The 12,627-nt window shown below is 44.0% G+C and overlaps 1 protein-coding gene across 4 annotated transcripts in view; it reads left to right on the top strand.

Moving 5' to 3' along the window:
* Positions 1 to 7,974: 7,974 nt before the first annotated feature.
* Positions 7,975 to 12,627, top strand: part of LOC149308793 (transmembrane protein 164-like) — a 42,411-nt gene continuing 37,758 nt past the window's right edge. Inside the window, exons 1-2 of one of the 4 annotated variants that reach the window (XM_089536472.1) lie at positions 7,975 to 8,293; positions 10,090 to 10,658. In XM_089536472.1, coding sequence (XP_089392598.1) covers positions 10,203 to 10,658 — 456 coding nt within the window. In that variant the 5' untranslated portion in view covers positions 7,975 to 8,293; positions 10,090 to 10,202. Of the gene's footprint in view, positions 8,294 to 9,157; positions 9,573 to 10,054; positions 10,659 to 12,627 lie in introns of those variants that run through there. The other 3 variants (XM_089536474.1, XM_089536476.1, XM_089536475.1) reach the window with 3 other exon arrangements.

The raw sequence follows: 12,627 nt of genomic DNA, 5'->3' as shown, positions 1-12,627 counted from the left end.
GTTCCAATTTGATAGGGACAGTTCCAGTTATATTCCTCTGTCATCCCATTTGTTCAAGAGCTTTCAAAATGTCCCAGCTTTCCTCTTCCCCTCATGCTTTCTGACTTCATCCTCAGCCTACTTCAGCTGCTGCAAACAACTGAAAGCAATTTACAGTGAATTATTTCAGCGTAGAAATGGAGGCTTAAGATAATTTCTTATCAGATGTCCGCCCATTTTGGCTGACTATCTTACTGGGAGGAACAGACTCATCTTTGTGATTGTATGGCTTATGTATGAGGAGCTCTAACCAGCTCCAAGTCACAGTATGACCATCGGGAACAAATTGCTCCTCCTTAACTCTGCTGTGAAGGTGATACTTCCATGGGGGCATCTAGATGATAGAAATAACGCAGTTTGACACCAGTATAAGGGCTTTAGTGCCATGCTATGGAATACTGGGGTTTGTTGTTTTACCAGGTCTATGTTCTCCCATATTCAACTTCTGGCAGAATTGAGCTGGAGGACCTAGAGATTCCTAGAGAGAACGTATTAATCGAAACCGCAAATAATCAAATTTGCCAAAGTCAAATCCACAAATGTACTAATTGTTTTCTCATCACCATCTTGAATGAATGGAGAACAGGATCTAAATATTGTAATACAAGAAAAGACCACTAAGGGGCATCACAGCCTTCAAAGTAGCAGCAGAGTTGTTGGAATTAAAACATTAGCAGATTTCAGGTGCATTGCACTCTGCCTCCTTTTGCAAATGACAGTTTGGTTTGTGTTCTCTGTCACAGCATTTTAGCAAACCCAGGGCATAGAAATTGACATTTTTTCTCTTTCTTCAACGAAAGAGGGAGGGAAACTACATTCCAAAATGCATCGGTGTGTGTTCAGTTTCTTTGCCAGTGATAGTACATGTGACTATTGTTAACTGGGATAGTTGTTTTACTGTTGTTATTTTGCATGGGATTGTTTTGTGTTGCATTGTAATACGGGTAATGTATGGTGTGATGCATAATGTGATTTGTAATGCAGAGTGGTGATGTCAGGATGTCTGGCTTTTTAGAAATGAATGTACAACGAACCCGATGTACTCAATAGTTATTTTAAAGATCTTTAAAACAACTCTAATATTAACCTTGGCTGTTTTATGGGTTTGTGTGTGTTGTGCGCCTCCAAGTCGTTTCCAACCTATGGCAACCCTAAGGCCGATAACAGTTTCTGTTACACTTTTCCTTTTGCATCTTCTAATAAATAAGTACTATTTGGAGGATCTTCCAGGGAAAGATCTTAACATTGGGTAATTCATCTTGATCTCTCATCTTGCGAAAATTATCATGGTGTTTTCTTGGCAGGATTTGTTCAGAGGAGGTTTGCCATAGCCCTCCCCTGAGGCTGAGAGAGTGTGACTTGCCCAAGGTTGTCCAATGGGTTTAATGGCCAAACTGGGACTCGAATTCTGGACTCCAGAGTCACTGTCCAACACTCAGACCACTATGCCATGTTAGCTTTATACTGCTTAGCTGTTTATCATGTTTTATATGATGGGTTTCCTCTGTTTTAATGGCCTGTGTCTGTGCAATAAAGATGGATTGATGCTTATTCCCAAAGACTTTGCAAAAAGCAGCTTCTTTGTCAGAGGCTTTTTTAACAGAGGTCTGTCTGTATTAACACAAAACCACTATTGATAAACAGCATGTGTTCACTTCCTGACAGCTACAGTTGGAAAGAAAACGGAGATAGAATTTGTGTATCTAAGCGCCAAAGTGAGAGGATTTGCATCGGATGCAATCGGCTCATTTCTCTCATCAGATGTAAAAATAGTCCGAGGAGCGAACGAAGTGTGAAAACTACGAGGCAGCTGGGAAGGCATCCTTGCACCCAAAAGGAAAGCTATAGTTTGCTTTTAAGAACTGCAAAGCTTCTTAGATCGTGGCTTGTGATGGTGTGGATTTTTGGAGGAGGGCTGTGGTGCTTATTCGAGAAATCAAGGTGCGATATAGCTATGGATTTCGTGCATTGTGCCTTCAAGTTCTGAACAATAACATCCAAAATCCACCCGACATGAGACCAGGGTTGGATTCCTACAGTTTGGCAACTAAAGCGGTCTCAAACTGGATTATTTCTCCAGTGCGTTTTGGACCTACTTAAGTATACTTAATCAAGTAGCTGATCTAGAATCTCAGCTGTCGACTAAACCAAAATCCAAAGGCAAATACAGACCATTGCACATGTGTCATTAAGCATGCGCTTGCCTGTAGTCTGCCATGAGACATGGGGAAAATGAGCACCAGCACTTCTATTTATCTTTCCTCCAAATGTGTATGCGATCAGTTAATGATCTTGGTATATTGCTTATCTTATCTCTGACTCATATGTATATCTAGGTCAGCCTATGGTTGGGAAGATAAACACAGCTCCACGTCCCATGAATGTGGCCTGATGTGGATGCAAACCGGGAGAAGAGTTCATAGGAGCAGAGGGCAAAAGGGGTGACAGCTGGGGACGAAACGGAGCCAGAATCCAGCCTAACAGACTAACATGGCTATATCTGACGTGAAAGTCACCATTGTCACTCCTCCTCCTATTTCTCCTTTGAGCCATCTTTTAGCTAAGGGAGGTGAATACTTAACACTACAAGCCCCATTTTGCAGTTTAAGACTACCGTACAAGTCCCATGCTAAAGCAACCATACATTTTATCTACCAGGACATAAAAAGTGGCCAAAAAGAGAGAGAGAGAGAGAGACCGGCAGACATTTCTTCTGCCTTTTGCTCTCTTCCACCCACCTGCTTCTTCTACAGGCAAATGGTTCTGTTTCTATTACTCCGGGTGCGGGGGTGGCATTGCATCTGTGCAAAAACAAAGCCTCCTGCTAGAAAAACAAGAGAGACATGTAATTGCACCAAAAAACTCAGAGATCTCTAAACCATTTTGCATGCTATACTGTGACTGAAACACGCAGCTGTTCAGATTTTAAAAACCACGAAACCATGGCCCCTTTTTAAAAATTATATCTCTCTGCTTCCCTTCCGTTTGCCCAAAGCTGATTTTGGATTTTGTACCGCCAGGCTGTGCTGCGTTAATGCGAAATTAGATTTTGACAAGAGACTGACGGACGGAGGTGGAGATTTATGGCACAACCTTGCTGGCAGCCATCTGCTTTCCAAGATGTAAAGCTTGCTTAACTTTGCATTCTGTGGAGGAACTGGGTAAAAGAAACCTTTCCAGCTTGTCATGCTTTTCGGCTGATTAGAAGGAGAACTAATCTGATCGCATACATTAGCCAAAGTTGCCAATTATAGCTGCAGAATGCTCTGCTTTGCATCCGTAACATTGCTGCAAGTGCAGGAGAAACATCCACACAGTTCTAATTTTGGAGACGTGATTACTCACGTTTATGCTCCAGTTATGCCAGCTGGAAAGATTTAAGGGGCAAAACAGAAAGTAATAGGAATACATATTCTTCAGATTAATCTCTGTTCACCAGCAGATACTGTCAAAGAGACATAACTCAGCTACAATGCTTGCAAATTAAGCCCATGATTATCTTCCAATGTCTGATCACAAAACAGAGCACGGTAAACGCAAGGTAAGTAGGTGAGGGAAATCACATGCTACGACAAAGAGACATCTTTCATTACTTGAGCAAAGCATGAGCAATGGGTCTCTAGGGAGCTACATCTGTGTCACTCCACTACCAGAGGAACCCAGATCCAAAACACACTGCAGAAATAATCCACTTTGAGACTGCTTTAACTGCCCTGGCTCAGTGCTAGGCAATCCTGGGAACTGTAGTTTATCGTAGCACCAGAGCTCTCTGAGAGAGAAGACTAAACGTCTCACAAAACTACAGTCCTCTCAGTGCTGATGCTGCTAGAAAAATGTCCAGCTAGACAGAGGAACGGGAGGAAAGGGAGGCTGGGAGAGTGTAAAAAGCCTTCATAGAAAAAGATATTCATAGGGAGAAGCTTTGTTAAACGAAGTCCGTCTGTACATCACTTCTTTTGCAGGCATCCTGTCTATGGCCATGCTTGCTGATCATGATGGGAAGCTTGCAACAAGTATATTGTGCATTTTGGTTGTCCAATAAAGGTTTCACTGTTTGGTGGGTTTTTGTTTGAATTTGCTAAATGCCCAACGCAGCTAGCCCTGTATATTTAATGATGGGAAGTGTAACCCAACAGATGCATCTAAGGAAGGCTGCTTCAAATGCATCCAGAACTGGAAATCTCTCTTGGAGTCTGAATAGATTAGTGTTTTTTTGCTTGCTGTTCTGAAAAACCATTCATTATGTTATCACAGCAGCTATTCAAAGGCACACTTCAAAGGGTCCCTGTTTGCTAAGCACTATACCCTCCAAAGTTGGAAACGTTGGCACAGACCTCTCAAGTGGCATCGCGTTCTGGGCAAAAGTGTGTGCCTACACAAAAGTCCTTTTGTGTAGACAAGCGGTTGATTTCAGGGGTGGGGATGCCCCACGTGATTCTCTTTCTCCCCCCACCCCCACCTTGTGCTTGCTCTTGAAACACAAAAATAGATGTGCAGCTTTCAAATGAATGAAAGTGGTCAGCCATGAACTTTAGATGTTGAATGGGGGCTACCATGTCTTTAACAATTGGCATTCCCTTTCCTTTTTCCATGACCCTTTCACATTGCACAAATATAGCAGTATGGCCATTTTAACTGCCATGGCACCATCCTATGGAATCCTGGGATTTGTAGCTTTGCCACTGTTGTGAGCCTCCAAGTTGTTTCCAACTTATGGTGACCCTAAAATGAAACTATCATGGGGTTTTCTTGGCAAGATTTGTCCGAGGAGGTTTGCCATTGCCTTCCCTTGAGGCTGAGAACATGCAACTTGCTCATGGTCACCGAATGGGTTTCATGGATGAGCGGGGAATTGAACTCTGGTCTTCAGAGTCTAATACACAAAGCACTATGCCACACTGGCTCTTGACACATGGCAACATGAGCTGAAATCAATACATTGATTTGATATTTAGATACAAAACAAACTTGTTAGTTGCTACTTCGTGATTTGTTAGTCCTGTCTGTATCACATTTCGACTTTTTGGAAAACCTGGCAAGACTAGTTGTGAAACGGAGAAATGAAACAAAGCAAAAGGAAAGGAAGAATAGAAATCACAACCTGAATTATAGATCCTAGTTTAAACTGGGAATCTGTTCCAGGATGGGGAAAAGCTAACAGCAAGGTCCACAGATTAAGTCCAAGGATAAATCGGATGCTACCTCTGATGGAGACAAGGTTGGCAGTCAGAATACAGGGAAATCAGAAATAGGCCAAGGTCCCACTCTCTGGGAGCAACATAAGCCATTTTAGGAGGAGCCAAAACTTGAACAACAACTTAAGGTTCAAGCCCTACAAATTGGGAAATTCCAGGAGACAAAGTTTCATGTAGTCCAAGGTTACAAGAATTAGTAGCCAAGAATTCAAGAACAGCATTGTTTCCAGTCGTTTTACTGACCAACAAAGGAGGCTTATGTTGCTGAGTTAACAGGGATGCATCCAGATCTCCATTGATAACATTCTGGCCTTTTCTAATCCTGTGGAATTGCTTGCTTTTGAGGAGTCTTCCCTTACAGCTGAACACTTTGCCTGGGCATTTCCAATGGCGCTTTTGCCTTTGTGGGTTCACTCTCCCCCTTGGACTTTGGAGGTGATCCATCTCAGAGGATAGCAATGGCAAACTCCTCTTCCCCCCAAGAAACCTGTCAAGAAACCCCTGTGATAGTGTTGCCTTAGGGTCACCATAAGTCAAAAATGACTTGAAAGCCCACAACCACCAAATAGTGTAATGCAAGACAATTCTGAGTATACAAGAAGATGTTAGGTGGAATATCAGAAGAATCAACCCATAGCCTGGTTTATTGCTTTGGATACTGTATGCATTGTTGCTCAATGCTTAATATTTTAAAAATGCTTGTCCAGATGATGATATATTAAATGATCTGACAAATTTAGACAAACGGTTGTCTGAGGGTATCTTGCCAAAAGGAAAATGAACACAATTTGTATTGTTAAAATGCATGGATGGAACATTGATTTTTCCAGGCTGTAAGACCAAAAAGGAGGAAGATTGCCAACTCCATTTCAGTGGAGCTTTTGTCTTCCAATGGAGCCTTTCTGGGTTCGATTCCCACCTTGGACTTTGGAGGTAATCTGCCTCTCCATAGAGGCTTCACTTCAGGAACCTTTGAAGGGTCCCAAACCTGCCAAACCAGCCAACTCTTTGCCAGTCTCTGGTTCTGGCAGGACCATGTCAACTGGGAATGTTTCTGTAACCTGTTGTTGTTTGTTGTTGTTCAACTGTAGATGCTTAACTTTGAATGTGGATGCTTCACTTGGCTTTTAAAAATAGCTTCTGAAAATGAGATATCCTTCGCAAGATGACAAAAGGCGAAGAAGAGGTAATGAAAAGGAGAGTATTTCCAGTCCAGGAATCTATTGCCTTTAGAGGTCTTCTGTGCTATTGACTTAAGATATGGCTGTTTGCAAAGGGTCACAGGAAGGTTGCAAGATACTCAATGAGGGGGAGAAAGGTTTTGGAGATACTAGGTCTTATTTTAGCAGCAAGACTTAGGGGCCTTTTGATTTCCCCCTATAAACTTCCATTAGTCTGAAGGACAGAAATGTTGACAGACTAATCAAAATGCCATTAGCGGACATTACGGCGAGTGGATTTAGTAACTTTCTGCTGAGTATGGTCTTGCAATGGATGCTTCTTGGTTTAACCAAGGCCTGCACTGCAGAAACAATGCAGTTTGACACCATTGGGAGCCAAACTTGGTTTACATTATGGGTTTCTTCTTTCCTGTTGTCCGGGTGTTTATGGATTTCAGTGGCTTCCCTGTGTATTTGGACCTGATAGTTACAAGCGTAGAGTTGGAAGAGACCACAAGGGCCATCCAGTCCAACCCCATTCTGCCATGCAGGAACTCTCAATCAAAGCATCTTTGACAGATGGCCATTTGGCTTCTGTTTAAAGACCTCCAAAGAGGGAGACTCCACTATTATCCGAGGGAGTGTCGAACAGCTCTTACAGTATTTTATGCCCTCATGGAAAACACTAATATTCTGGACCATGTGCACAACTCCCAGGTCAGAATGCATAGGGAAACCATTGGAACCCCAAAACACCTGGACAACTTCAACAGGAAAAAAGAAACCCTTAAAGTAAACAAGGTTTGGCTACCAGTCTTGGAAAACACCAAAATCAAGACCCAGCAAATGCAAATGAAAACCATCCAGGGTCAGGGTTTTCCCAGCAGACAATGGATCATTAAGTAAATGGACACCTTGCCATTCAACAACAGAACAATACACAGATTAACATGGAAATCACCTCCTCTCAACCAACAGTATATATACCCCACTCTCTTCCATGCCAGCATTCTCGGAAGATGCCAGCCACAGATGCCAGCAAAATGTCAAGAATCACCTCTTCCATAACATGGCCTCAGAGCCCGAAAAACCCACAAAAGACTAGTTCTTGAAGCTTTCCTTATGCCTAAGAACTCCCTGCTGGTAGAAAGGTTTTGGTGGGCCCTGAGTCTTCCAAAGTGTCGGCTTTAAATCCGAACACACCGCGGGGAGCGGGAAATAATATTTGAAAACAGAGATATAGCTGTATATCTATATATTGAAATGAACCCCAAACCCATCTTGGGGAACCAAGGGGAGCAGATGCCATTGCTGTTAAGGAGGCCAAAATAATGATGATGATGGTGATGGTGGTGTAGGACTAGGGCCTGGCAAAGGAGGACGGCTGGTCCCCAGGGCTCTCCAGGGGAATGGCCATGTGTGAAAAGTGCAAATAAAGATTTGAAAGGGAGGAAAAGAAAAGAGAGAAAGAGAGAAAGAAGAGGGAAGAGGAGGCAGTCTCTCTGTGTGTAGAAGCCTGGCTTGCAGACACACACACACACACAACCACCCTCCATTTTCCCCTCCCAGCCTTTGGAGAGGCGGAGCAGGCAGCCAAGCCAGCCTTCCCTAGCCCTTTGGGGGGGCCCTGAATGGAGGAGCCCCTCAATGGAGGGATGCTGCTGGAGGGGAGCAGGGGTCTCTCCAAGGAAAGGAGGGCAGCCAGGAGGAAGGCCACTGGAAAAGGAGAAGGAGAAGGAGGCGCAAGGGGACCCTCTGAGGCGCACCAAAGCAGAGGAAGAAGCTCGCCTCCTCCTCTTTCTCTTTCTCTTTCTCTGCCTCCTCCTCCTTCTTCTTCTGGGGGCTCCCCAAAACGTGGAGGACGAGGAGCTTCCTGGGGCCCTCGGGGAAACCTTTGAGGTAAGGAAGGAGGAGGAAAAGAGGAGGAAGGAGGAAAAAGGAGGAGAGCAAAAGGCGCAAATGGCGCGCGCAAAGGAAGGAAGGAAAGGAGGAGAAGCTTGGAGACCCTCACTCTCTTTTCTCTTCTCTTCTTTTTGGAGGGGGAGCATTCTTTGTATTATATTATTATTATTATTATTATTATTATTATTATTATTATTATTATTATTATAGTTTATGTCTATGTTTGAGGCTAAGCTGGAGGAAGGAGGCTTGATGAGAGGAAGGAGTGAGGAGAGCAACAATGTAGCAGGAAAGAATGCTGTTTGTTGTGGTTCTTGGGTACATTTGTTTCCGACTTCTGGAGACCCCTCAAGATGGTTTTGTTTTGGGTGGATGTTTCTTCCCAGATACTGCTGCCATTCTTTGAGGCTGAAAGAGTGTGACTGAGAGGTTGGTTGGAGCAGGGATTCGAACCCAGCTCTCCAGAGTTGGAGTCAAACCCATGCACCAAGGTGCCTTCAATAGAATCCCCCCTCCTCTCTTCTTTCCCTCCTTTTTAGAGTGTGTTTGGGAGGGGAAGAGGAGGGGTGTCCTGCCCCACAGGGGTGTTGTTGTTGGTGTTTTGGAAAGCAATGGAAGGGGGACTAGTTTGGATTCCAAAAGAGACTGGGGCGAAAGGAGCAAAGTGGGTTTTGAGAGAGAGATGGAGCCTCCAGAAAGAGCAGAGGCTGTGTGTCTGTGTGTGCCTTTGTGTGTTGTGGAGGAGAGCAGAGAAAGTATGGAGCATGCATGCCTCTTTTGTGTTATTTTTGTTCCTTGTTTTCTCTTTGCATAAAAGCCCTGCCACCATGAGCATCCTTGCCTCGGTGGGGTTTTGTTCCCCTCCTTGCTTGTTTTGACTCTTTTCTGTTTGCAGAAAAGCTCAACCACCAGCACCACCCTCCTCCATGCTTCTTCATAACCTCCAATATTTGGGTCTTTTGCTACCTCCAGGGTCTATAGTAATGGGGAAATGAAGACATGGCCCACCCCAAATAAGAAGGATCACCAAAAGTGACATTTTCCTTCAGTCCCCACGTTTCTAGCATTGCAAAGGTCAGAACAGTTTGGCCTAGCCTTTAGAAAACCAGGTTCGACATTTCGAGAAAAGAGGACATTCTGGGCTTGCAAACCAAGCAAGCGAGGCAAAGGTGCATCTGTGGAAGTCGACCGAAGTCTATGACAGCTCACACCTCCGACTTCTTTTACTCAGTTAGAGTCCAAAGGTGCCCCAAGATCTCTCTCTTCATAAAGTAAGGTACAACCTAAAACACTCTCTTTTCAGTGCCATGTTAGAAATTTGGGGGGGAATGAAGGAAGATCCTACTGTAAGGGCAAAAAGGATTCCGAGGTCCAAAACACACTGCAGGAATAACCCAGTTTGAGACCACTTTAACTGCCCTGATTCAATGCTGCTGAGTTCTGGAAACTGTAGTTTTGTGAGATACTGAGCCTCCGGTGTCAGAGAGCTGACAAACCACAATTCCCAGCACTGAGCCAGGGCTCAAACTGGATTTATTTCTGCAGTGTGTTTTGGACTTGACTTGCAAGGGTGAGCTTCTCATTTTTTGCCCCATTGGTCTTTACAACATCCATCATGCGTAGCTTCGGCACTTGGAGTCCCAAAGTGACTGCTGTGTTGTGGGCGAAGCTTGGGTGACAGAGCAATGAAAGCTTGCGGTTGCTCCACAGCTTTTCCTTGCCCTTGAGGTCCTGACCATGTTCTCCTCCCCTTTCCAGATGGCAATGCCAAGCTGTGCTCTTCCTCTTTGCAGATCTCCTGGGCTTTCCATTTGAGGACACCTGAAGCCGGTCAGCTGTCCTCCTCCTTGCCCTGAAGAGGGAGGGAGTCAACCTGCTGACAAGGACTCCTTCTTCCTTGTGGTTCATGTTTCGCCACCCAGACAGCATCTCAGCTGTGATCTCTTCCAACTCCCACCAGCTCCAGGAAAGCCAGGACAAGGGGCAGGGCTTTGCCATGAGTCGGTACAGCTTTGCCAACCTTTTGGACTGGATGTACGGGGGAGTGGACCCCAGCTTCGAAGGCAACGGAGGCCCTGAGTGTGCTGCCTTCCTCCCATGGCAGCAGCGTCTGGTGGAAAGCCTGGTCTTCCTCAGCGTGGGAGTGCTGGAGGTTGCGGTGTCGCTGAGGAAGATCCGGCGGACCCATGCCAAGGAAGCCGGGGACTTGTTGGCTCAGTCTCGGATCAAGGAGGAAAGCTTGGGGAAGAACTTGTTGCTGGTAGCACTTTGCCTCACGTTTGGGTTAGAAGTCGGGTTCAAGTTTGCATCTAGAACGGTCATCTACTTGCTGAACCCGTGCCACGTGGTCACCATGATGCAGGTAAGGAAAACGGCACCAGCAGTTGCATTTGGTGTTGCTATGTGACTGCAGATAGACTCATGGTGACCCTCTCCTAGGGTTTTCTTGGCAAGGTTTGTTCAGAAGGGTTTCGCCACTGCCTTCTTCTTAAGCTGAGAGTGTGTGACTTGGTCAAAGATACCTTCCATGGATGAATGGGGATTTGAATAATTGTCTCCCAGAATCCTAGTACAGGTCTCATACCACTATGCTGGCCCCATTGCTAGGTGCTTGGAGTCGATTCTGACTTATGCTGACCCTCATCCTTTGGTTTTCTTGGCAAAATTTGTTCACGAGGGGTTTGACATTGCCTTTCTAAGGCAGAGAGAGTGTGACTTGACCAAGACTACTCAGTGAGTTCTCATGGCTGGATGAGGATTTGAACCTTGGTTTCCCAGGACCGTAGTCTAACACTCAGACCACTACACCCTTCTGGTTCTCATTGTAGCAGGTATCTGTATCAGGTACTCAACTAGTATAATCATAGGCCTTGTAATCTATTTTTTCCCATCCACATGAGAAATGAAACTTCCCCAGAAATACTACTGTCTTCATCAGTAGATTATTAAGCCTTATTTATATATAGCGCTATAAATTTACACAGCGCTGCACATACAATCAAAATAGATAAAATAAACTTGCCTATGGCTCATTCTATGAAAATAATTAAATATAATACATATTAGTACATGTTAACATTCAATAAAATATGGCAGACAACAAATAGATCAATGAGACAGTCATTTGCAGTGGAACCAGAACGTGTTTCATTCCGGGCAAGGATCTCTTTTGAGATTATTCCTGCATTTTTAATTCTGTTTTACATCGATCTAACCTATGGACAGATGTAAAATAGATCCTCTTTCTCCATGGATTCAACCACCCACAGCTTGAAAACATTTTTTATACAGAAATCCGGAAAGCAAACCTTGGTTTTACCATTTTGTATAAGGGACACCATTTTTCTGCCCCATTGTATATATAATGGGATTTGAGCATCCACGGATTTTGGTATCCAGAGAGTGTCCTGGGACTAAGAGACACTAAATAAAAATACATATATAAAACAATGAAAATATGTGTTGAAAAACCTGGGAGAATAAAAGCTTATATCTCTGGCACCAAGAGAATGCTCCTTGTTGCGTATATCAGCAAGTCACCGGTCGACGTACGGCAACCCCATACATTTCATAGGGTTTTCTTAAGGCAAGAAATACTCAGAGGAGGTTTTGCTCCTTCCTTCCTCTGAAATAAAGCTTACAGTATTCATTGGTAGTCTCCCACCCAAATACTAACCAGGCCTGACTCAGCTTAGCTTCTAAGATCAGACAGGATCTGGTACCTTTCGGGCCCCAGTTGGATTGTAAGCCAACAAGAAGCATTGCTTTTTCATGGCTACTTTTAAGGGATGGTTCACCTGCTGTTAGCCTGGTATCCTAAGAATGTAGATTGAGCCTTTCTGGGTTAGGCTTTATGGTTAAGTGGTTATGTTCCTGGTCTGCCATTGTCTTAGCAGGAGCATAAGCTAATACATATAGGACTATAATTGTGGTAAAGATAGTTGCTCAATGGCTTCGATCCTAAATTAGCCCAGCCATGCAAAATTCTGTCTTTGTAATACCATTTGGCATCATTTTATGTGTAAAGCCTGTGAGTGTGCTCTTGTGTGTGTGTTGAGACTGAAAGAGCACCAACTCTTTCCTTGTCTCTTAAAAGGCACAATATCCTTTTAAGCAATGAATCATTCTAAATTTTAATCCATGAACTGTTTTGCCTAGCTTTCTTTTTCTCATTCCCTATTAGGAATTTAGGAAGGAAGAGTCCATAGTAGTAGTAAAATACTTTCACTTAAGGACAGCCAAAGTTCAGCTTCCAAGAACTGTAGAAACTCTTAATTGGGTTGGATGTTTCAAAGCAAACAAATGGAGAGGAAGGGAAATGTGTGAGAGGC

The sequence above is a fragment of the Sceloporus occidentalis genome, unplaced genomic scaffold, assembly GCF_023333645.1.
Source record: "Sceloporus occidentalis isolate IW3139 unplaced genomic scaffold, rSceOcc1.0.p SCAF_8, whole genome shotgun sequence".
Lineage (NCBI taxonomy): Eukaryota > Metazoa > Chordata > Lepidosauria > Squamata > Phrynosomatidae > Sceloporus > Sceloporus occidentalis.
The sequence above is the reverse complement of the archived record's forward strand: the minus strand, read 5'-3'. Positions and strand labels throughout refer to the sequence as shown.